Below are 26,036 nucleotides of genomic sequence, written 5' to 3'. Positions count from 1 at the left end.
GCCCTACCGGAATTACTGCCATTTCGTAGGGCCTGCAAGAAGGAGCTGTTTCGCCGGGCCTATGATTGAGGCAAAGGGCATCCTATTATTCCATCATTTGGCCTCCCTTGTGGTGACATCATGCTTATTACAGGGCAACTGGTTATCGAGGCACTGCTGCTGAAGACGCAGCTGCGCTGGGCAGGGCATATTTCTAGGATGGAAAACCACCGCCTTCCCAAAATTGCCCTGTATGGCGAACTCTCCACCGGCCATCGAAATAGAGGGACACCAAAGAAGAGGTACAAGGACTCCTTGAAGAAATCCCTTGGCACCTGTCGCATCAACCATCACCAGTGGTCTGACCTAGCCTCAGATCGCAAAGCGTGGAGGCACACCATCCACCAGGCTGTCTCTTCCTTTGAGAACGCACGCATAGCTGGTCTTGAGGACAAAGGGAGATTGAGGAAGAATCGCACTGCTACAGCACCAACTCTAAATCAGACTTTTCCCTGCAGCCACTGTGGCCGGACCTGCCTGTCCCGCATTGGTCTTGTCAGCCACCAGCGAGCCTGCAGCAGACGTGGACTATTGCACCCTTCTTAAATCTTCATTCGCGAAGCCAAGCCGAGAGAGAGAGAGGGTTATTGATATGCTGTGCCCTGTCTGCCGGTGGTGCGTTTTATTTGTTTTTACTGTTAATTTTAAATTGGTGTTTAACTTTGATATGTAGGTTTTTATTGCTATTTTTATATGTTGTGATCTGCCTTGACCCTGTTTACGGGAAAAGGCAGAATATAAGCCTACTAACTAACTAACTAACTAACTAACTAACTAACTAAATAAGCCAAATAAATAAATAAATAAATAAATAAATAAATAAATAAAGCTCTGTGTGAAACAATGGTGACAGCAGAGGTGTGGCCTAATATGCAAATAGGCTCCTTCTGGATTTTTTTTTCCCTACCAAAAAATCCCAGTGGTGCCCCTAACTGCAGACAAAGCAGCAAACAGAGGGAATAAGCTTAGCTCTAAATATACATACAAACCCCACACGCACACTCCAAGCCAGATCAGAAGTAAGCCATGAGGATTGGCTTCTATCTTTATATATGAGAGACCTGGAGATTCACGCGCAGGGGGGTTGCTACGACAGAAATGGGATGATTCTTGGGCTGATGTCTTGACTCCTACCAGCTTCGATACCAATGTTAAAGAATCCAGCTCAAGCTTTTAAAACAGCAAACTATCTGCATCTAGCACTAGTCACTCTGAGCTCCTGGAGTTTTAGGGTGAAGGCTGGGGAAGGAAAGGACCTCAGTGGGGTATAATGTCATGGAGCCCACCTTCCAAAACAGCCAGGTTCTCCAGGAAGAATTGAGCTCTGTAGTCTGGAGATCAGTTATAATTATGGGAGACCTCCAGGCCTCACCTGCGGCGGGGGTGTGTGTGTGTGTGGCAATTTTAGTTTTTAAAATATACTTACTTTTTGCTTTTTCATATTCGCATTAGTAGCTGAGCCTGTGGTCAGCTCAAGCAATGCTCTTCATTTTTTGTTTTAATAGGCAGGTGGTGCTATTAACTGTTCTAACTCTTCCTTGGACGATCCTCCCCAAATCGGCCATTTCTTTAGACATGTAACACCGCTGCCCCCTAGTGGTCCTTAGATAGGTTTGTTTCATATCGTGCGACACCAGCCATACTAGCAGTAGTGAAGAGTTTCGTTTTCTCAAGGTAAAATGGGAGGAGGAACAAACAGGGCGTGGGGTGCCTGCCCACAGGGGCCACAGAAATAGGCAACTGAAGGATAAAGTTAAAAAGTAGACCCATTCTTCTGGATTGGAGTGGCAGTTCCCAATGGGCCTGAGGAATCCAGCACTTTCCCTATGAAGAAAGACTGAAGAGTCTGGGAGTTTTCAGAGTGATTCCTCACCGGCATTTGCTCCGCCCCCACACTTTTCCCTGTGCAAGCTCAAGCGATGTATTCCCCACTAGTTGCTCTTACGTTGCGGCTCCTTCCTATTCCCGTCACAGCAACAGGATGCTGGTGACTGGCAGGGCTCTTTTTCTAGCAGGAGCTCCTCTGTATATTAGGCCACACCCCCTGATGTAGCCCATTCTCCTGGAGCTTACAGCAGGCCCGGTACTAACAGCCCTCTAAGCTCTTGGAGGATTGGCTACATCAGGGGTGTGTGGCCTAATATACAGAGGAGCTCCTGCTAGAAAAAGAGCGCAGTGAGGAATCACTCTGTTTAGAAAAGAGACGACAGAGGTTTATAAAATTATGTAAGGGGTAGAGAGAGTGGACAAAAAGAACTTTTTCTCCCTCTCCCAAAATACTAGAACTTGAGGGCATCCAATGAGGCTGATGAGCAGTAAACTCAGGACAGTCAAAAGGAAATACTTCTTTACATGACGAGTGAATTAAAATGTGGAATTTGCTGCCACAGAAGCTTGCTGGGTGTCCTTTGATGAGTCACACACTCTCAGTCTAACTGACCTCACAGGGTTGTTGTAAAGGCAAAATGGAAGGGAATTATGTATGCTGCTTTGGGTTTACAGTGTGCCGCCCTGAGCCTGCCTCGGCGGGGAGGGCAGGATATAAATAAAAGGTATTATTATTATTATTATTATAGGTGGGGTATAAATGTAATCAATAATCAATAAATATAACTGAAAGGGGAGCAAATAAAACGTAGGTTGGCTGGTGAGGGGGGAGGAGAAAATGATGATTGATGATGATGATGATATTGGATTTATACTCTGCCCTTCACTCAGAGCAGCTTACAATGTCCTTTACCTTCCTCCCCGACAACAGATACCCTGTGGGGTAGGTGGAGCTGAGAGCTCTTTCCAGAACTGTGCTTGAGAGAGCAGCTCTTTCAAGAACTGTGACTGACCAAAGGCCACTCCAACAGCTGCATATGGAGGAGTGGGTAATCAAACCTGGTTCTCCCAACATTAGAGGCTTTTATTCTTTATTATTACCTTGGGTTGCACCACATAATTAAGACCTCTGCGCTCCCCACTGAGGGCAGGAATTACTCCATTTTGCTTCATCCTGTATTTGGGTACCCCTCTCTAGAACCCACACAATCAGTATATGCTAATAAAAGCCAGCAGCCCTTGAGAGGAATGGAAGACCTGTGGACAGACAGACCTTGGGAACCTCAGAAGGGGTCAAGAAAATGCTAGACCACTCCTACAGAGGAACACATGAAGCTGCCTTATACCAAATCACGCCATTGGTCCAGCAAGGTCAGTATTGTCCAATCAGATTAGCAGCAGTTTTCCAGGGCCTCAGTTTGAGGTTTTTCACATCACCTACTACCTGGTCCTTTTAGGTGAAGATGCTGGGGATTAAGCCCAGGACTATCTGCATGCCCAACAGGTGCTCTGCCGCTCTGCCACAGCCCATAGATGATCTTTTTGAAGATGATATTGGATTTATATCCCGCCCTATACTCTGAATCTCAGAGTCTCAGAGCGTGCACAATCTCCTTTACCTTCCCCCTTCACAACAGACACTCTGTGAGGTGGGTGGAGCTGAGGGAGCTCTTACAGCAGCTGCCCTTTCAAGGACAACTCTTCCGAGAGCTATGGCTGACCCAAAGCCATTCCAGCAGTTGCAAGTGGAGGGGATCAAACTCGGTTCTCTCAGATAACAGTCCGAGCACTTAACCACTACACCAAACTGGCTCTGGTTTCCTTCCCAAGCTCTGGTTTTATGGGATAAGCTTCATAACCAATTTGGTTTTTATTTGTGCCACTGCTGAAAACAGAAGGATTTGCCCATTTATCAGAGCTAAGTGGAAAAGGAAGTCTTCTTTGATTCAGAATTTGTTCATGGGGGTTGACTGAGCAAGGTCCATCAAAGCAGACACACAGACACGCAACTGATTGCTACTGAAGTAAAATAGAGACATTCAGAGCCCAAGGGGTGAGAGGAATCATTTGCCTTCTTCCACAGTTTAATATTTACCTGCAAGTACATTGGCAAAGGTTATACACATATTAAATGGAACTCCCCTTTAGTTCCTGGTTGACCATTAAAATTAAAGACAAAGTGCTGTGCGGTCTTATGTATAGTTATCGGTACAGCCCACAAAAATTCAAAGCCTACTCAAAGCATATGCTAACTTGCATTTACCTGCAATCATTCCTGTCCCCCATGGGACGCTTCTGCAGAAGTGATACTCTTTCTCCCCCGGAACACAGGCATAAACCCCATCCCTGCTAAACCAGCTGCTGGGAGATAGAGGAAGAAGAAGAAGACTGCAGATTTTATACCCCGCCCTTCTCTCTGAATCAGAGACTCGAAGTAGCTTGCAATGTCCTTTATCTTCTCCCCCCACAACAGACACCCTGTGAGGTAGGTGGGAGAGCTCTCCCAGAAGATGCCTTTTCAAGGACAGCTCTGCAAGAGCTCTGGTTGACCCAAGGCCATTCCAGCAGGTGCAAGTGGAGAAGCGGGGAATCAAACCCAATTCTCCCAGATAAGAGTCCGCACACTTAACCACTGCACCAAACTAGAAAGGGGGTCAGGGTGTTGCCACTGGGCTCTGCTTGGGGGGTGGGGAGGGTTCCCCGGAAGCATCTTTCCGGCCACTGCAGAAAAAAAAAACCAGAATGGTGGACTAGACGGACCCCTGGCCTGAGAGAGCTGGCTCTTTTTACAGACCAGTTACTATTTATATCCTCCCCAAACAAGTTTCATTTCTGGTAATCCACATGAGGGTGGTGTATTATTAGTACGTGCGCTGGGTTTCCTGTTTTGAATAAGTTAACCAAGCACAAAGCGATGGTGGGAAACGCTGCCAAGTCATGGCCGATCTCTGGCGACCCAATAGGGTTTTCAGGGCAAGGGATGAACAGAGGTGGGTTGCCACTTCTGTGAAGCAGCCCTGGACTTCCTTGGTGGTCTCCCATCCAAGCACTGACCAGGGCTGACCCTGCTTAGCTTCCAAGATCTGGTGAGATCTAGCCTGGGCGGATCAGGTCAGGGCAATCGAGTAGAAGAGTACTCCAAAACCCGACCCACTGAAAAAACCAACAACCCTGAAGCAGTTTCTTTTGGCGTGTTCTGAGCATCAGAAGAAGCTGGGAAGTTATCGCGAGGAACCGGAGAGCGTCACAGAAGTCTGACGGCTCCAAAAAAGGTGGCGTCTCCGTCCAAGGCGATCTTGGCTCCTCTCCGGGGTATGGTCAGTTGAAGCTCATCTCCTTCTTCTAACCTCGCAATGCCTGCCAAGAGAGCCCAATATCTTTAGCGACGTGACTTGCCTATAGAAATTCATTCACATATAAACAACTTACCTGGCACCTGCGTTTTTTGGCCACTGTGTGACACAGTGTGTTGGACTGGATGGGCCACTGACCTGATCCAACATGGCTTCTCTTATGTTCTTACAAATCCTAACCGTTATCACTGGATCTAGTTTGTTATTGACACAGCCAAATATTCAGGGCTTTTTTTGTAGCAGGAACGCCTTTGAGTATTAGGCCACACCCCCTTGATGTAGCTAATCCTCCTGAGGCTTACAGTAGGCCCTGGACTAAGAGCCCTGTGTCAACAGCAGTGATCTCAGTGGAGCCCAGAAAGCCCAATGCTGCTGCTGTTGCACTGTTTTGATACTTTATAGCGCTATAGCACTCTTAGCCCGACATGCAAAAAAAGAAAAAAAAATTGCGGAAATAGTGCACCAGCTAGCAAAAAAAGACATGGAAACGGCTGGCACTTCCAGAAGGAAGATAAAATCCAAACAGTGTGAAACAGCTCACTTTGGACACAGAACCTTACCTGAAAGAAAACCCTGTGTTTGAAACTCCCATCCCTGTCCCGGAATACTCCAGGATGGCACAATACCAATTTCCTTTGGTAAGTGTGAAAAGCCCCATAGCAGAAGTGGCCAAACTGTGGCTCAGGAGCCGCATGTGACTTTTTCACACATATCGTGTGGCTCTCAAAGTCCCCACCACCCCATCAGCTGGCTTGGGGAATGTATTTCTCTCTTTAAATCACTTCAAGCCAAGCAGCTTGGAGAATGCATTTAAAGTTGCTTTCTTTCCACCTCCCTCTCCCATCTTCCTTCCTTCCTTCCTCTCTCAAACATCTGATGCTCATCTCTTGTGGCTCTCAAACATCGGATGTCTATTCTATGTGGCTCTTACATTAAGCAAGTTTAGCCATCCCTGCCCCGGAGTAAGTCAAGGCAAAGAATGTCTAGATGAAAGAAACTGAAATCTGTGATCCACTACAGAAAACTGTAATTCAAAACACACCCACCCCCACACAAAAGCACATGAGCCACAAAGAATTTGTTGAAAAAGAATGCAATATATTTCCTAAGTCTCTCTCTCACACACACACATACACGCACACACACACACTCCTCTCATGCCATCCTATCAGCAGGGATCTGATAAGCCACCATATTTACCAGCAGTGTAGCAAGAGTTGTTTGGGTGTGCCTGAGGCATGTTTTGGATGCAACGAAATAACGTCACCAAACTGAGGTCGTCGCCAACCACGTTGGCTTTCTTCCTCTGGATTAAGTGACCCATCACAAACAGCTCGTCCGTGTACAAAACCTAAAGGACAAAGAAGAACTGTTCACTCGTTCTGTGAAGACTTCAAGCAACTGCGAGAAAAATCAGAGGTTCATTAATTCATTTATTTATTTTACCTGGCCATATATGAAAAAGTAGCCAGTCTCTCTCACCAGAATTTTATTCCCTTGTTCTTGCAGGGCTGTTCCTCTTTTAAAGCTAAGCAGCCACGGAACTATACTTGAATCATCTGGGGAGGAAAAAGAACAAATTTATTGTGAAATGTGAAGAAGAAATGAATACAGGCCCCTTTCCAATTACCTTTGTGAAAGAGAAAAAAAATTCAACCCCTTTATTTTCCAGAAATCAATAACTTCTGGATGAAAGCTGCGATCTAAAGAGCTGCACATAGAAATTGTAGAGATCTCACTTCCTGGGGCTCCCATGGGGTTAACATACACCTCCCCCCCCACCCTTTATCATCATAAACTACTTCTCAAAATCCATTCCAGATGTTTGGTTGGCCTCAGGTTGACTTTCAGTGCAGCCGTGGGAAACACGGAAAGTCTTGGTTTCGACAGCATTCAAGCACATACACCAGGGGTGGCCAAACTGTGGCTCGGGAGCCATGTGTGGCTCTTTCACACATATTGTGTGGCTCTCCAAGCTCCCATCACTCCATTGGCCAGCTTGGGGAAGGCGTTTGTCTCTTTAAAACACTTCTCTGAGCCAAGCCAGCCAGTGGCTTAGAGAATGCATGTAAAGTTAAAGTTGCTTTCTTTCCACCTCTCCCTCCCTACCCCCTTTATCTTCCTTCCTTCCCTCCCTTCCTCCAACATCTGACATTCTTGTGGCTCTCAGACATCTGACATTTATTCTATGTGGCTCTTGTTAAGCAAGTTTGGCCACCCCTGACATACACTATGGAACCAGGCATAATACAAAAGAGAGAATGAGGTCTGTGTTGGCTCTATCTCTGAAATTTGGAGATCAGGTGTAACTTCACTGAGACAGTGCGCTCTCTCTCTTTCTGTCAGCTTGTATGCCTTGAAGTTTGCTTTATTATTTGAAATATTTATTTACTACTAACCAACCCCATAATTCATTGCTTCACTAACACCAGTATGGTAGGGGAATGTGAAAGATGGACGGGAGGGGTGATTAAGGTGCCAAAGGTCTTTGAAGTGCAAAACATCTAGCTGGTTCTCAGGCGCCTGCCAGGGACGAGCAAGGCCACAGCAGGGGAGGAGAGACAGGCTGTGCATGTGGAAAGATAACAGATATGTGAACTGGTTACTTTCAGCGGAAAGGCCCCAGCTTTATTATGAGAAGTGATTTAAAACCCCTTTGCTTTGATGTATGCCCATAAATGCCTATGCTTAAGCTTACCACGCTATTAGTATCAATGAACCTGCGTAGAAAACAGCATTGTTGTAATCAATAAATGGAAACTTAGTTTTGAACAAAGACAAGTCTGTTCCTTCTTGAAACTTCAATGCCCCTTCGCTGACATTTTCCCTCTCTCTCTCCCTCTCTGTACAGTGCTGTAAAGTCATAGCCAACTTACAGCAATCTCAGCAAGAAGCTCTGTAGGCAGGGGTGAGAAGCAGAGGTGGTTTGACATTGCCTTCCTCTGTCAGGGCTGGTCCTAGACTGTCTGGCACCTTAGGCAAGGCTAACTTCTGGCACCCCACTCCTGCATTGATAACGTCACCGAGTCACACGGGGGTGCCCAATTTGGCACCCCCGGGAGGCCAGCGCCCTAGGCGATTGCCTAGTTTGCCTAGTGGCACGGCTGGCCCTGTCCTCTACAGAGTCTTCCGTTGAGGGCTTCTTCCAAGTACTGGCTTTGCTTAGCAGCCAAGATATGACAAGATGGGACTAGACCAGGCTGCCTTCCCTCGCAAGACAGTGCTAACAAGGGGAAGAAGAAGAAGACTGCAGATCAGAGACTCAGAGCGGCTCACAATCTCCTATATCTTCTCCCCCCACAACAGACACCCTGTGAGGTGGGTGGGGCTGAGAGGGCTCTCACAGAAGCTCCCCTTTCAAGGACAACTCTGCGAAAGCTGTGGCTGACCCAAGGCCATACCAGCAGCTGCAAGTGGAGGAGCGGGGAATCAAACCCGGTTCTCCCAGATAAGAGTCCGCACACTTAACCACTACACCAAACAAGGGGAAATAAGAGCGGGGGTCTTACACCTGAAGGAAAAGCAAGGCAGCACAAACAGGCAGTTCCTTTAGATGTGCCCAGAATCGCATAGTGCTTGAGCACAGCAATACCCTGAAGGCACTGTGGGATGGTACTGTTCTTTGGCTTGGGAGAGAGGTCAGTGACTGGACTGAGGCAAGACAAAAGAGTGCTACATTACCTTGCTGCTGAACATTGCTTGTGCTATCCGCCATCATTTGTAGACATGGCTGTAGGACTAAAGAGAGAGAGATTAAATTACAAGGAAACCGCTAAAACATTTGACACAGCTCTGGAAGACACCGAGCACCCTTGCAGGGGTAACAGCTTGACACAGAAGGAAGGGGGTGGACTAGAGTGCATTGGGAAAAGTGCAGAAAAGGGCAACTAGAATGATTCAAGGGTTGGAACACTTTCCCTCTGAAGAAAGGTTAAAACGCTTGGGGCTCTTTAGCTTGGAGAAACGTCGACTGCGGGGTGACATGATAGAGGTTTACAAGATTATGCATGGGATAGAGAAGATAAAGATGTACTTTTCTCCCTTTCTCACAATATGAGAACTTGTGGACATTCAATGAAATTTGAATTAGAACGGGTTAGAACGGATAAAAGGAAGTACTTCTTCACCCAAAGGATGATTTACACATGGAATTCACTGCCACAGGAGGTGGTGGCAGCTACAAGCATAGCTTCAAGAGGGGATTGGATCAACATATGGAGCAGAGGTCCATCAGTGTCTATTAGCCACAGCGTATTGTTAGAACTCTCTGTCTGGGGCAAGTGATGCTCTGTATTCTGTGTGCTTGGTGGGGGGCACAGTGGGAGGGCTTCTAGTGTCCTGGCCCCTCTGATGGACCTCCTGATGGCACCTGGTTTTTTTTGGCCACTGTGTGACACAGAGGCCGTTTTCCCACTGTGCTTACCTCGGAGCGACGTCCCTCTTCACCGCGCAGCGTCTGCGCGGATTTCCCACCAACTGCTCCGAGGAACCAGGAAGTTCCTGACCTTTTGCATTGCAAATGGAAATCGCTAAAAACCAGTTTACGTTAGTGACACAAAAGCCGCGACTCTACTTGGTTACTCGGAGCAGTTGGTGGGAAATCCGCGCAGATGCTGCGTGGTGAAGAAGGACGTCGCTCTGAGGTAAGCTCAGTGGGAAAATGGCCAGAGTGTTGGACTGGATGGGCCATTGGCCTGATCCAACATAGCTTCTCGTATGTTCTTTAGGGTGGCCAGTTCTGCATTGGGAAAAATCTGGAGATTTGTGGGTGGAATCTGAGGATGGAGTTTGGGCAGGGATGTGATGCCACAGAATCCACCTTCCAAAGCTGCCCTTTGCTCCGGGGCACTGATGTCTGGAGATCAGGTGTAATTTCAGGAGAACTCCAGCCCCACCTGGAGGTTCGCAACCCTGTGTGGAAGAATGTACCAGAAGGGTAACACAGTAATAAGATGTCTAAAGTCAAATCCCAAAGGAAACTGTGTTCTATGGTCCGCTCTGTTCAAAATTATTAATGCATTCCACGATTGAACAGAGAAATTACAAGTGAAGAGCAAAGGTCCAAGGGCTAAAACAGCCTCATCAGGTGTATTACTTGGATACTACCTGAGAATTTAAACCACGTGAAGCTTTTGGGTTGCAAAGTTATTGATCAGGATCTCTCTCTTTTTTAAAAAAAATAACAAGTTTTATTATTTTTTTTTACAAACTACACACAGTAAGGGAAAGGGTTGTGGGATACAGGATAGGACAAGAGCATTATAAGTTCTACATATAAGTATCTTTTCTCTTAAAATCATCACAAGTCTTAAACATATTATTAATTTTGCATACATTTTCAATATTTAGTAAAACATCTATATCTCAAGTTCTTCTATTTCTTCTGGACCTCAAACATTTTTACATATATATATATATATATATATATATATATATATATACACACACACATACACACACACACACACTGTGGCTAATAGCCACTGATGGACCTCTGCTCCATATTTTTATCTAAACCCCTCTTGAAGGTGGCTATGCTTGTGGCCGCCACCACCTCCTGTGGCAGTGAATTCCCTTTGGGTGAAGAAATACTTCCTTTTATCCGTTTTAACCTGTCTGCTCAGCAATTTCATCGAATGCCCACGAGTTCTTGTATTGTGAGAAAGGGAGAAAAGTACTTCTTTCTCTACTTTCTCCATACCATGCATTATCTTGTAAACCTCTATCATGTCACCCCGCAGTCGACGTTTCTCCAAGCTAAAGAGCCCTAAGAGTTTCAACCTTCCTTCATAGGGAAAGTGTTCCAGCCCTTTAATCATTCTAGTTGCCCTTTTCTGGACTTTCTCCAATGCTATAATATCCTTTTTGTGTTAATATTCAACAATCATCCCAGGGATATCTCAAAAATATAATGCTCTCCCACCCATACATCTATTACATATCTGTCTTCCAATAAATTTAAACTTCCTCCATATTTAATTTTTGTACCTCTTATCACCAAGATTTCATTCCAACATTTATTTCTTGACCCTACAATTTTAATCTGAGCCTCTTCCCAATAATACCTCTAAGAATTTCAAATTCTTCCTTTCTACCATCCCAACAATTTCACCCCAACAATATCTTTGTTATTCATTCCTTTCTTATTTTCAAGCAACCTTTTATATATTTTCCGCACACCACCAGTCAAACAATCTAAATAAATCCCTCCCAATATCACAGTCTTTTATTTCTTTCTCCAAACTGTCCAATTTTAATCAAAGCTTACAAATTTTAACTGCATCTCTAATAATCCATTTCTCACAAAGACCAAGGCTATATTAATTTCTTCTCCGTTTCTGACAATTCAAAATTTATTCGTCTTTCTTTTTTTCCCAAGGTCTTCCCATTTTTAGCCAGTCCTAATAACATATGTCTGTTAAAATTTCCTGGGCTGTTGTGTTTTTCTTTCTCTTTTGGAATCTTTGAGGGAGGCTCCTCCTTCTCTCTGATAAGGTGTTCTTTCTCCTTCACCATCGACTCCATTTTTAAAATAGTTCTCATATTGCTGGGCTTCTTTTCCCCCCATAATCTCTATCTTCTGGTCTTTTGATATGTGGCTCATTTATACTTCTGTGGCTCATTTATACTCTCAGTAGTATTGTTAGCTGATGGGTCATGTATCAGATTGAGGCATTCATGTAAAGACTTTTACAAAGTTTGCATTCCATTCATGAAATTGTTCTGAAGAATTTCTAGAACCACATTCATATTACAATCAGATTCTACCTTCAACCCCTTCATTTCTAGAGCCACATTCATATCCCATTCTGATTCTACCGATTCATATCCCAATCCGATTCAACCCTTCAACCCTTCCACCTTCAACTCTTCATGTCCATTCAATAAAGGGAGCTGTAAAAGTTTGTATCACTCCAAGAACCTTCTGCCAATTTCTTCTCTTTTACAATATGTTCACTTTTCACTTTTATTTCAGTTTAAGTCTTTCAATCAGTCCACTTTATATTCTCCAATCAAAATCCAATGTTTCACTTTATTTTTCCTCTAGTTACCAAAAAGGATTTTTATTTTTCTTCAATCTCAAGCCGCATTTTAGATTTTTAAGTCTTTTAACACTGAGGGGTGGTGGTGGTGGTTGAGGGGGGGGGGGGTCTAATGACGTCACTCCTCCCCTCCTTTTTAACTTTTTTCCCCGATTCAGGACAGCTAATGGAGTTTTCTTTCTTGCAAAAAGAGAGATACTTCAGTGACTTACTTGTAGATGTTTCATTCAGTGTAGAATATCACTATTTAATTTTCATTGCTCTTGGACTAACGAGCGGTTCACTTCTAGTGCCATTGCGAAAATGGCAACTGCACGATGAAGCCAGAGGCAAAGAAGGTGCTACAAAACCCGCACCTGTCAGAATCCTGTTCCACTCTTGAGCCTCTTGGTGCCAGAGATCCTTACCAGGTCTCCGGTAGAACCCCCCTTAAAGGGGCCTCTCCATTCACGCAGTTCAGAAGAGCTGCCGGGGAGCACTAGGCGAGCTGCTTCTGATCTTGAAGCCAACGTAAACCTCTTTACTCTTCTCTTGTAATTTGTTTGTTCAGTCGTGGAATGTATTAATAATTTTGTACATCATTTTGAATATAGCGGACATAGAACATAGTTTCCTTTGGGGTTTAACCCTTTGTGGAAGGCAGGCAGTACCCACTGGACTCAGGGAGGAGAGAGCAGATTCAGCTAAGTTTTCATTTGTCCATATTAATAATTTATCCGCTTTTGGATAGAGAGAGACAGTCAGACAGAGAGAGAGAGAGACAGTCAGGCAGAAGTGGATAAGTTAATACGAACAAATGAAAACATATCTATCTACCCATCTATCCCTTTACAGATTAGCAACAACTAGGTTTACCATATGAACTTCCACTTCAGCCCTCAATCAACTCAACTCAATCAGTTGAGCAGTGGAAGAAAGTGGGATAACATTGTAGGCACTGTGATGTCACTTTTGGGTGGTCACCTGGAAGTGACATCACAGCCCTCTCACAGTACTCTAGGAATTCTACCAATCTCTGTGATTGTAGGAAATTCCCCCATAAAGATTGGGGGAAATTCTGGAGTGTTGCAGGGTGGGTGGGTGGAATATCATTTCTGGGTAATCACCCAAAGGTGACTTCATGGTGTCCATGACACTTTTCCCTCTAAGGTTCCATCTGCCCCCAAAGCTCTCAGGATGAGCAGCAGCCCTACTGATTCCAGCCTGTCTAACTTTATCAGAACCCAAGCCACTGACTTTTGGCTTTATGACTAAAGAATAAATGGAATGAGCTTAAGAAAGCTTGACAAAGCACTAGAGGCCCTCTTTAAAAGCTAGTTTGGAGGATGTTTAGCAGATCACTTAGAGAGAACACTGAAATAACTCAGCCAGGGATACCTAGGGTTGCCAAGTCCCCTACAGCCTTCGGCCATTGTGTACCATAGAGTTTTCCCTCCCAAAATGCTAGAGCGTCCTGGAAACACCTAGAGTGGCCTGTGTGTGACATCGCCGGTGCAATAACATCACTTGCGGGTGACGTCATTGTGCCGGCGACGGTGGGGGAGGTTCCCCACACTGGCTCAATGTAGGCTGGCGGGTTGGGAACCTTGGCAGCTCTAGGGATACCTGAAAGATCTAAATTCAATGTGAGGACTAAATGTTACGCCAGGAGAACATGCTCAACCTTGTTTGAGAGGTCTGAACTTTTGAGAAAGGGTCATGGGCCCTACCACAGAAAGCTACTGCTTCCCTTTCCTCTTTCCCCCCACTGCCTTCTTTCCTTCTCCCAGTCAGTGGTGAGGCACACCACAGTCTTTAGAATGAGTCAGATTACAACAACTGGAGTTTCGTGCATGTCTGGCAACCAGAGACTTCAGCAGTTACAGCTGTCCCAAGTGAAGACCATCTGCCTCCACAAAACCCAACAGAACATACAACAATTACCACAGGGCAGGTGAGAGGGAAGCAAGTGATTTTCCACAATTCAATCCAGCTTTCTGAGAATAGGACATAAATAAGAGACTGTCCCTCAAAGGGACCCTGGAGAAATTTGGCAAGCAGGATGGCTGGTGCCCCTCCTTGAAGACAGCAAACAGGGACTGGAGTACAGGACAGCTTTCCTTTCCATGAGTTCAGAGGAAAGTGTGAGTAGCGAATAAAAGCCCCCATCAGGTGAGCTAAAGGGAAGTAGCTATTCTATGAGGAGGCAAGCAATTAAGTGGGTGGAGCCCCTATTTATGTATTTTTTTCTATTTTGTGTATTATAAATCACTTTTATGACCTGCAAGCAGCTGGAGTCTAGTCACGGGGAAGGGGGGGAATGTAAACTATGAAAAAATCTCCTCAGGACACTTACCTAGGGACTAGCTGAGCACCAGAATCAACTCAAACTGCATGGGGACCAATCAGAACCTAATGCCCCTCCACTAGCACATCTTTAAGAGACACTGGCACTGGGGACATGCTGCTGCTGAAGCATCAGTGGTGCATTGGCACTAAGATGCCTGAAGATCTCCTGCAATTACAATTGATCCCCAGATGACAACGATCCGTTCCCCTGGAGAAGAGGAGGAGGATTTACGACCCGCCTTCGCTCAGAGTGGCTTACCGTCTTCTTCCCTTCTCCCCACAACAGTCACCCTGTGAGGTAGGTGGAACTGAGAGAGCTCTGAGAGAACTGCTCTTGAGAGAACAGCTCCAAGAGAACTGTGACTGACCCAAGGTCACCCAGCTGGCTGCATGTGGAGGAGTGGGGAAACAAACCAGAAGGGTGGACTCCATGACATTATCTACCACTGAGGTCTCTCCCCTCCCTAAACACCACTTTCCCCAGGCTCCCCCCCAAAATCTTCAGGTATTTCCCAGAGTTGGCAACCCTAGTTGACACAGCAGCAATGCTAGCACGGTGGGTCACAATTGGGCAGGTGTACTGGGAGAGAAACAGAACTTGGCATTTTGAATTCTCAGAGCCAGCAAAAAAAACAACAACGTAAGTTGAAATGTTCCCTCAGAAACGAAAGAAGAGACAAAGCTAACCAGCCCTGTCTCCTCCCACTCCATGTAAGCAGTCATGATAGAACACAGAATCCTGCAGCTGACCAACAGCTGAGGGGAGAAAAAAACCTGTAACATGACATCAGCAAAAAGAAACAACTAATTTGAAATGTTCCCTCAGAAACTAAAGAAGAGACAAAGCTGACCCGCCCTGTCTCCTACCTCTGCATGTAAGCAGTCATGATAGAACACAGAATTCTACAGCTGACCAACAGCTGAGGAAAGAAACCTGTCTCTCAGAGGACAAGATGGCTGACACCACTATGCCCTCATGTCAAATGGGCCAAAAGCACAGAAGAGAAAGTATGGGCAAAGGGAACAGAGTGGAAAGGATACTTGGTACACAAAGCTGAGCTAGATATCAGCCACAGGACTATTGTGTTGCTAGCACTCAGAATTCATAAAAATACCTCAAAAAAAGAGTGAAGCTTGACCCACCTGGTGGGAAGTGAAAACTGCCATTGAGTCAAAGCTGACTTATGGTAACCCTATAGGGTTTTCAAGGCAAGAGACATTCAGAGGTGGTTTGCACCTCTGCATCACAACCCTGGACTTCCTTGGAGGTCTCCTACCCAAATAATAACCAGGACTGACCCAGCTTAGCTTCCAAGATTTGATGAGATTGGGCTAGCCTGGCCTATCCAGGCCCTTACTCACCACCAAATACAACATGGGGAGGTGGATTCATTCAGCTCTTAGAAGAACGGACCAATCATTTCAACAAACTATGCGCCTCTGTTATTACTCATCCATATGCCAGTCTAGCAAATGTGTTGATCTTTGTTCCTGAATGGATGGGAATGTTCATGTTAGACTTGTCCTAGACTACAAGTATTAGCTCCAAATAATCCAGTTTAAATCTAACAAAAGAGCACTTCCCTTCTCATATTTATTTGCATTGTGTTAAGGTGTCTTCTTTGCAATCCTGCAAGTCAATTATATCAAGAATAGGGTTGCCAAGTCCTCTGCGTTCTTCAGCAGGGGACTTTTGAATGTGCGACATGATGACATCACTGGAAGTGACATCATTGTGCCAGTAACATTGTGCGCAGCCGCTCTAGGCATTTCCAGGAAAACTCTATGGTTTTCCTGGTCGCACTAGCCATTTGGGAGGGGAAAACTCTATGGCACCATTGTACCATAGAGTTTCCCCATACAAATGGCTAGAACATCCGGGAAAACCATAGAGTTTTCCCAGAACTGCCTAGAGTGGCCACGATGTTGCTGGAAGGATGATGTCACTTCCGGGTGATGTCATCACACCAGCGACGTAGGGGGAGGTTCTCCCTGCCAGCCCAATACAGGCAGGCGGGTTGGGAATCTCCCGGGCAGGGGAATCCCCGCCCGGACCGGGGACTTGGCAGCCTTATTCAAGAACAAAAATTTGGCTTGAATCTATCAATTTGTGAAATACCTTTTTGGCCAACCTAAATCCCCATAACTTGCCCCATGGTGGGTTCAAAATATATCACCACCCAAAGCCAAGCCAGCAACAGCACAAGCCAGAAGGAATGCCCATCAAATGAACACATGTAAATACTTGAAGTTGCCTTATATTGAACCAGACATTTAGTCCAACAAGGCCGGGCCATAGCCAGCAGGGGGCACTGGGGACAATGCCCCCTGATTGGGGGGGGGGGACGGCAGATTATATAAGGGGAACTGCCCCTTATATACAGCCCTGCATCAACATCAGTATTGTTTACTCAGACTGGTAATGACCAGTGTTTCCCCCATGCTGAGTTAGTGTGAGCTAGCTCAGTTTTTTAGCCTCCAGCTCACACATTTTTGTCTTAGCCCAGGAAAAATTGCCCCAGAGCAAGCTAATTGATGCAGTGGCTCACAACTTTAATGCCAGGAGCTCATGAAGTAGAATTTTTGCTCACAAGACTCCACAGCTTAGAGGGAGCATTGGTAGTTACTCTCCAAGGTCTTAGGCTGAGGTCTTTCCCATCACCTCCTATCTGATCCTTTTAACTGGAAATGATGGAGGATCGAACCTGGGACCTTCTGCATGCCAGGCAGATGCTTCAGCACTGAGTCCTGGCACCTTCCCACCTCGAACTTGTGCTGCTCCAAGCAATGGCTTGGCTGGAGAACCAGCCTTGAATTGCTGTTTTTAAAATGCAGCTGTTTGAAGCAGAAGCAGGTTCTATGGCAGAACGACTCATCAGGAAATTGGGATTTGGGCCAGACAAGCCAGATGCTGGTCTTGTTTCCCCAGAATGGTACAGATTGTTTTTCCGCTGACGTGCTGATCAACAATCGGCTTCTTGTGCATCTATTCATCATGCGCTTTATTTGAACAGATGAGCCAATGTGGAATGCGCTCCATCTGCAGATCCTAGCAGATCCTTCAACACAAATTAAGAGAAACCCGCTTTGTCCCTTGTAACTTAATTTTTGCCGTTCCGTTCACGTGTGCTTCAGTCGTTTGTTCACTTTTTTTACAGCAGAAACAGCCTCGCAGAATAAGATTTCAAGCTTTTCACATTGAGAAACTAAATAAACCGGTACAGATGGCTGTCGCTGTGCCAGGTGCCAGAGAATGAAGCAAGCAAATGGGTTGGTGGGCTTTAGCATTGCCAGATTGCGTTTTGGGAATCTGCAGCACAACGGCAGGGAACCAGATCCTTCGATTTCACTGAACATGGTATTTCTGCTCCTTTCATGATCCATATTCTAATTCAGGGGTGTTGAACTCCATTTCTTATGAGGGCCGGATCTAGCACAAATGAGACCTTGTGGGGCCGAGCCATGAGTATACCCAGGGGTGACCAAACTTGCTTAATGTAAGAGCCAAATAGAATAAATGTCAGATGTCTGAGAGCCGCAAGAAAGGGTGAGAAGGAAATAGATGGGGGAAGGAGGGAGAGGCAGAAAGAAAGCAACTTTAAATGCATTCTCCAAGCTGCTGGCTGGCTTAGCTTGGAGAAGTGATTTAAAGAACAAATGCCTTCTCTGTGCAGTAGTGGGGGCTTCAAGAGCCGCACAGTATGTATGAAAGAGCCACACGTGGCTCCCGAGCTGCAGTTTGGCCACTATTAAGTAGCAGAGAAACGGCCCATTGGACTTACCGTGAGGGGTCCTTCTCCTCAGAGGTTCGGAGGACATCTCTGTGGGTTATTCCTACTATTCCTTCAGGGAGGCAGGAACACTTTTTTCAACTTCCTGTTGGCGCCTTCGGAATAACCCCGCCCTCAGTTGTGGGACTCCGAAAGCAGTGTCGTCTTCCCTCTAACTAGAAGGACTATAAACACAACTAACAACTCGTTTTAACATGTAAACTGTAAACTTGAACTCCGATAATACTGAAAGTAACACAGTACAAGGGAGATAGGCTATAGAAAGAAACCTAAGCGATGAAATGAATCTGGGAGTGGCGAGATGTCCTCCGAACCTCTGAGGAGAAGGACCCCTCACGGTAAGTCCAATGGGCCGTTCTCCCTCAGAGGTTGTCGGACATCTCTGTGGGACCTATCAGAGCAGTCCCCTTTAATCGGGTGGGTCTTCATCGCTGACCTCCCCCAGAACATGCAGTAATACCTTTCTCCCAAATGCTGCATCTGCTGATGCCATGGAATGGATCTTATAATGTCTTATGAATGTAGACGGAGAGGACCAAGTAGCAGCTCTACACACCTCTTCGACTGAAGCCCTATTCAGTAGTGCCGCGTTTGTGGAGGCACTCCTAAGAGAATGTGCCGTGATTCCTCCAGGTACCTGTAACCCTGATGCCCTATATGCTTCGCTGATACAGGCCTTCAGCACTGCACTGATGGATGAATTAGACATCTTGTCTCCCACTCTTGGAGGAGAGATGTTGATGAACATGGATTCAGTTTTTCTAATTGACTCAGATCGTAGAATGAAAATCTTCAAGGCCCTGCGGACATCTAACGTATGCCAGACTACCTCCTTTGGGTGTTTGGGTTCTGGACAAAAGGTGGGTAAGTAGATTTCTTGTGAGCGGTGGAACCTAGAAGCAGCCTTAGGAATGAAGGAGGGATCCGTGCGCAGAACCACCTTTTCTTTGTGGAACACGCAAAGACCCGCCTTCACTGATAAGGCCCCCAGTTCCGAGACTCGACGTGCAGACGTGATGGCTACTAAGAAGAGAGTTTTCATTCGCACCCATTTTAAGTCCACCTCTCGAAGGGGCTCAAATGGCTTCTTGGTAAGCGCTGATAAAACGGTATGGAGCCGCCAAGACGGAAAGCGATGGACTGTCGGAGGAGATTTCGATTTTGCCCCCTGCAAAAATAATTGGATGTGTGGATGTTGAGATAGCCTATACCCTCCAACGACCGGTAAGACAGTGGACAGGGCAGCTATCTGCCTTCTCAGCGTAGCTGGTTTTAACCTGGACTCCAGGCCCTCCTGTAAAAACGCTAGGATCTCCGCAATGGAAGGGGAAAGCGAAGGAACCTTTTTTCTACGACACCATCGGACAAAGGCCTTCCAGGTGGTGTTGTATATGCGAACTGTGGAGGGCCTTCTTGATGCTAGCATAGTGTCCGTCACCTCCGGAGAGTAACCTAGATTTCTGAATGTCTCCCGCTCAATCTCCACGCGGTCAGATGAAACCACCCCGGGTCGGGGTGCCACACCGGACCCTGATGAAGCATGTCGGGAGGAACTGGAAGTGACATTGGAAGGTCTATTGATAGCTCTGTCAACATTGAGAACCACGGACGCCGTGGCCAATAGGGAGCTACCATGATGATTTCCGCCTGTAGAGCTCTCACCCTCCGCAGTACTCGAGAAACTAGAGGGACCGGAGGAAACGCATACAAGAGACCTGGAGGCCATATGGCTGTCAAGGCATCTGTCTGTTCGGCTTCTGGATGGGAGAACCTTGTGAAGTACCTTGGTAGTTGCGAATTTGTGTTTGAAGCGAAAAGATCCACCTCTGGTAGACCCCAACGCTGGCATATGAGGTCGAATATGTCTGAGCTGAGGGCCCACTCGCCCTCGCAGATTTCCTGTCTGCTTAACCAATCTGCCTGTATGTTGTCCTGGCCTCTGATGTGTTCCGCCCTTAGAGAGGCCAGATGTTTTTCTGCCCATGTCAGAATTCTTGATGCTTCCCGGTGCAACTGAGAAGACCTGGAGCCCCCCTGGTTGTTCAGATACGCCTTGGCTGTGATATTGTCCGTTCTGACAAGCACATGCTTCTGGAACAATTGGGTCCTGAATGCAACCAGGGCTAGACGTATGGCTCTGATTTCTAGCAGGTTGATGGGAAGCAGACTCTCGGACTGAGACCACCTGCCTTGGACTGGCTTGTCCTGAAGAGAAGCTCCCCAGCCCCCCAGGCTGGCATCTGTGAATACCTCCAGGTATGAGGGAGGATGGAACAACTTGCCCTGGCGAAGATGAGACAAGTCCGTCCACCATCGCAAACTCCTCTTGACTGACAACGGAATTATCAGATTTATGGCCTTTCTCTCCATTATCTGAAGTTGAAATGGTCGTAGGAACAGTTGAAGAGGCCTGGAATGGAATCTGGCCCATTGAATCATGTCTATGGTCGATATCAAAAGTCCCATTAGTTTGGCAAGCAACATCAGAGGTGATGATTTGCTCTGGATGACCCTGGAAGCCAAATCCTTGATGGCCCTGGCCTTGGACAGAGGTAGAAATAGCGAATTGCAAGTGGAGTCGATCATTGCGCCTAGGTGCTCCAACCTCTGACTCGGCTGAAGTGAACTCTTTTCTTTGTTCACCAGGAATCCGTGAGACTGAAGACACTGAATGGCCAGAGTTGTCCCCCGAAGGGATTTCTCCTTGCTGTTGGATCTGACCAAGAGGTCGTCCAGATAGGGGTGAATGTGAATACCCTGCTTCCTCAGCTGGGCTATTGGGTGAATTAACATTTTGGAAAAAACTCTGGGCGCTGTTGACAGGCCAAAGGGTAAGGCCCTGTATTGGAAGTGCTGATTCAGTACCACGAACCTTAGAAAACGACGATGAGAAGGGTGGATAGGGATGTGGAGATAAGCTTCGGTCAGGTCTATGGAAGTGAGGTACTCCCCTGACAATAGAGAGTCCATAATGAATCTCAAGGTTTCCATTCTGAAGTGACGTACTTTGACATAGCGATTTAGAAACTTGAGATCCAAGATGGCCCTCCAGTCGCCATTCTTCTTGGGTATGGTGAAAAGGATGGAGTATACGCCTTTCCCCTTCTCCAACCCTGGGACTAGTTCGACTGCTCGAATGTCGATAAGATGCTGAATTGCTTTTGAGGTGATGAGACGTTTGTGCTTCTGCTTGGGGGAAGGTGATCTGACAAATCTGTCTGGTGGAATGCGGTGAAACTCTATTGAATACCCCTCTTTTACAATTTCTAAAGACCATTGGTCTGCCTGAGAGGCCTCCCAGGCTTCTGCAAAGTGGAGTAGTCGAGCTCCCACCGGTACGTGACCGTAGTCATGCCTGCTTGGACTTGCCCTCTCTGTCAGGCTTGTCCATTTTGGAGAAGTTATTACGATTGAATTTGGAGCCGAATGAGCCTCTTTTGAAGGAATTCTTTGGTGTTTCCCAATTAAACTTCTTTGATTCAGAACGATATCTGGCCAAGGAATGTTGGGTCCGAAAGGACTGAGGGCCCCTCTTTTCATTCCTCCGAATGGATTTGGGCATGGCCTTCTTTTTATCCCTAGTCTCTACTAGGATCTTGTCCAAAGCGTCCCCGAAGAGACGATCCCCTTGAAAGGGATAAGCTGCCACTGTGGATTTAGAGAGGAAGTCAGCTTGCCAAGCCCTAAGCCACAGGAGGCGTCTAGCCACAGTAGCGGAAGCCATTGTTTTAGAGGCAAAGGTCAGTATATCTAAGGTTGCGTCAGCTGTGAATGACGCTGCCTTAAGGATGCGTAAGGCGCCCTCTAACATGCGTCTGTTGTCCTCTGGTAACATCTGGAGTAACTTACGTACCCAAACAATGGACGCCCTGGAGACCAGGGAGGCCGCGGAGGACGCCTTAACTATCATGGCCACAGATTCGTACAATCTCTTCAAGGTTGCCTCAGCTTTTTTGTCCAGGGGATCTCTAAGAGAACCCTGGCCGTCCTCTGAAACCAGTCCCGAAGACTGTAGAGCTGCTACTGGGCCGTCCACAGTTGGAGCTTGTAACAACTCATTGGTATAGGCAGGCAGTGCATATAACTTCTTTACTAAGTGAGGAAACTGCTTAAGGGAAGCTGGCTTTTCCCATTCTGCTCTAACCTGCTTTTCAAAGTATTCTGGAAAAGGGAAGACTTGTTCAGAAGCTTCCCCCCTGGGCAAGAACTCAGAATTACCACTGGTTCTTGACTTAAACTTCTTAGATTTAGCTACCTTGACTTCCTCATCAATAGGGCCCTCCTCAATTTCTAAGGCTGAAAGCGTTTTGGCTAGAAGAAACTGGTAATCTTCCTGATGGAAGAAACGACTAGCCTGTTCAGGAATTTTAACCTCCTCCTGTTCCTCCTCAGAGAAACATTCCCCCTCTTCCCTGTCTTCCTGGTCAGAGTCAGATGCCATAGTCTCGAGCTCTAAGGATTGGGAAGACTGCACTGGGGCCTTTCGCGCTGCCTTAGTGGGCCAGGAGAAAGAGCGGGGAGGGTCTGCAGGAAAGGTTGATCCTTGAGGGAGAAGCCCCAGCCGGGCGCAAAAGGAGCCCATTTCCTCCTGCATAGCTCTTCTAATAAAAAGCATAGCCTCTGGATTCAGAGGGTTGCCCATTTGTACGTTACCCCCGTCCTGGAAGCCTTCGATGCGCGGTTGCAGGTAGTTCCGAGTCTCCGGAGTGCCTGCTCCTGGGGGTTGGAAGGTCTGAGAGCTACGCTCCGCACTTCCAAAATGGCCGCCGCTGCTTGCTGCCGCCCCGAGGGACGTAGCCTGGGCCTTCATTACGCGCCGTTTCTTGGCGCTGGCAGCTGGCTCGTCTGCGGCCGCGTCAGGAAGGGCGCGAACAAGCCGCAAAGGCAGGTCGGCTCCTTCGACGTGAGTCGGCGCTGCTAGAAGCGCGGCGCGCGACTCTCCCTCCTCGTCCGATAGGAAACCGTCCCTACTACAGGCCATTCTAAAACGACCCAGAACAAGTTTCCTCGGTAGTCTTTGATCAGCAAAGGCAGAAGGAAAAGGAGGGATAAGTAGATATGGAAAGGAAAGGATATGGAATGGAAATTGAGAAGAAGAAACAGAGAAAAAAGGCTGAGCCTAGCCTTGTGCTGCTGCTCCCTGTAGAGGCAGGAACAAAACTGAGGGTGGGGTTATTCCGAAGGCGCCAACAGGAAGTTGAAAAAAGTGTTCCTGCCTCCCTGAAGGAATAGTAGGAATAACCCACAGAGATGTCCGACAACCTCTGAGGGAGAACAAACTTTATAAAGGACACAGACAAGCACAATTAAAGATTTTTCTTTAAAAAAAAAACGTAAAATAAAACATGTTTAAAACATTAGCACTTCTTGGTTCACCATGGGATCCAGGGAATAGAGCAAAGGAAGCTCTGGCTCTTTCCCTCCCTCTCCAGGGGACAAGGAGAGGGAGGAGCCTCAGCCAATAGAAGGAAGAGAGGCTTTGCGATTGAGAGAGCCTGGCAAAGCAAGCTCTCCCTCCCTCCCCTAGGGAGGAGCCTCAGTCAATGGAGAAAATAGAGGTTTTGCTCTATGTCGCTCCTGTGCTATTGAGCAAGCCTTGCAAAGCAAGCTGTGATGCAGGAGGCAAGAGAGGGGGAGAAGGAAGCAGATGACAGCCAGTTGCTCGGGGGCCTGGTTGGAGCCCTCCAGGGGCCTGATTCGGCCCCCGGGCTGCATGTTTGACGCTCCTGATCCACATCCTAGTTGGATGGAAAGTCAGGGGGAAAAAATGTTTTAAATAAACAAATAGTTCCACAATTCTTCCCAGCATTCATTCAAATCTCATCACTCATCACTCACTTGTTTCGCCAACTTGTGGCAGAGACCTTTTCCTTCTGTTTCTGCTCCACGTTATCGCTTGACTGCTTCGATGCAAGGCAGATGAGACTCCCTGGCCAACAACACAGGCACATAGTTAGGAGTTGTTCACATCATCTCAGGCATGGCTTTTTTTGTAGCAGGAACTCCTCTGCAATATTAGGCCACACCCCTCTTATGTAGCCAATCCTCCAAGAGCTTACAGGGCTCTTAGTACAGGGCCTGCTATAAGCTCTTGGAGAATTGACTACATCAGGGGTGTGTGGCCTAATATGCAAATGAGTTCCTGCTACAAAAGAAGCCCCAATCCCAGGTAAAAGAAACCACATCCCGGAGGCTTCAAGGACTCACCTGGTGAGAAGCTGCTTCGGCCACCTTCAAGCGGGGAAGGAGGTCCCTGAGCTCTTGGATCTGGTCCAGAGACACGGGAAACGATGTCCTCGTCTGGACCTTGCAGTTCAGTTTGCTGCTCAGAAGGGCAAGTTCTGTTTTTAACGCAATGACATGGTAAAGGGAGACAGCTGTCAGGCATGATGATGCAAACATCACAAACCCCAGAGAGATCGGTAAGAGCATCCCCCGGTGATCCAAACCGTTCCCAGGAGGCGAAGGAGAGCAGGAGCCGTAGCCTTTACGGACTTGACTCATGGATTTCATGATGCCTCCTTGAACAAAGCCAGATGGGAAAGTGCAGCTGCTTCTCCTTCTGGGGAGGGATGTCTTTTGCCTCTTGCATCCAAGACGGCGTGCCCCCAAATTGCCCACAGCACACCACTTCCTGTCATGTGGGTCTCCTGCTGCTAACATTACAGGCCATGTACATCGTTCCTGTCCTGTGGCTTGATGAGGATCGCTGTCTTGTGGTTCCGCCACCCGCCTTCCTCATTTTGATTTCAGTTCGTTTTATGCCATTTTGACCGGGGGGCTGCTCAAAAGAGCCTCATGTGCAGAGATTAGTGGATGGCGCATTCTGAACAGTCTTGAATTCTAAGGCTGTAGCAGCCCATAGCAACACTGTCTAGCAGGAGCTCCTCTGCATATTAGGTCACACACCCCGATGTAGCCAATCCTCCAAGAGCTTAGAGGGCTGTTAGTACAGGGCCTACTGTAAGCTCCAGGAGGATTGGCTACATCAGGGGTGTGTGGCCTAATATGCAAAGGAGCTCCTACTAGAAAAAGAGCCCTGCTTCTACATACCAAACATGCCGTAGCACTAGGGTTGCCAAGTCCAATTCAAGAAATATCTGGGGACTTTGGGGGTGGAGCCAGGAGACATTAGGGGTGGAGCCAAGATCAAGGCTGTGACAAGCATAATTGAACTCCAAGGGAATTCTGGCCATCACATTTAAAGGGACAGCACACCTTTTCAATTCCTTCCTTCCATAGGAAATAATGAAGGATAGGGGCACCTTCTTTTGGGGCACACAGAATTGGACCCCCTGGTCCAATCTTTTTGAAACTTGTGGGGTATTTTGGGGAGAGGCACTAGATGCTATACTGAAAGTTTGGTGCCTCTAACCCAAAAAACAGCCCCCCCAGAGCCCCCGATACCCACAGATCAATTCTCCATGATTTTCTATGGGAATAAATCTCCCTAGGGAATAATAGAGTTCCCAGCAGACATTTCCCTCCCCTCCCCCCACTTTCTGACAACCCTGAAGTGGGGGGAGGGCCTCCAAAAAACAGGTTTCCTACCTGTAACTGATGATCTTCGAGTGGTCATCTGTGCAGTCACACTGATGGGAGTAGGCGCCAGCGCCGATCTCGATCGGTAAACTTCAAAAGCTGCGGATTTCCGC

The 26,036-nt window shown here is 47.0% G+C and overlaps 1 protein-coding gene across 1 annotated transcript; it reads right to left on the bottom strand.

The window, feature by feature from the left end:
- Positions 1-5,097: 5,097 nt before the first annotated feature.
- On the bottom strand, positions 5,098-25,044 carry TNFSF13B (TNF superfamily member 13b). Its single transcript, XM_060231834.1, is given in 8 exon segments — positions 5,098-5,223; positions 6,420-6,570; positions 6,666-6,778; positions 8,901-8,957; positions 24,220-24,310; positions 24,589-24,927; positions 24,929-25,011; positions 25,014-25,044. Coding segments are annotated over 8 exon segments (978 nt in total). The 3' UTR covers positions 5,098-5,110.
- Positions 25,045-26,036: the final 992 nt, after the last annotated feature.

Source organism: Heteronotia binoei, chromosome 1 (assembly GCF_032191835.1).
Source record: "Heteronotia binoei isolate CCM8104 ecotype False Entrance Well chromosome 1, APGP_CSIRO_Hbin_v1, whole genome shotgun sequence".
NCBI classification, from domain to species: Eukaryota; Metazoa; Chordata; class Lepidosauria; order Squamata; family Gekkonidae; genus Heteronotia; species Heteronotia binoei.
This window is presented reverse-complemented; position numbering and strand designations above follow the sequence as displayed.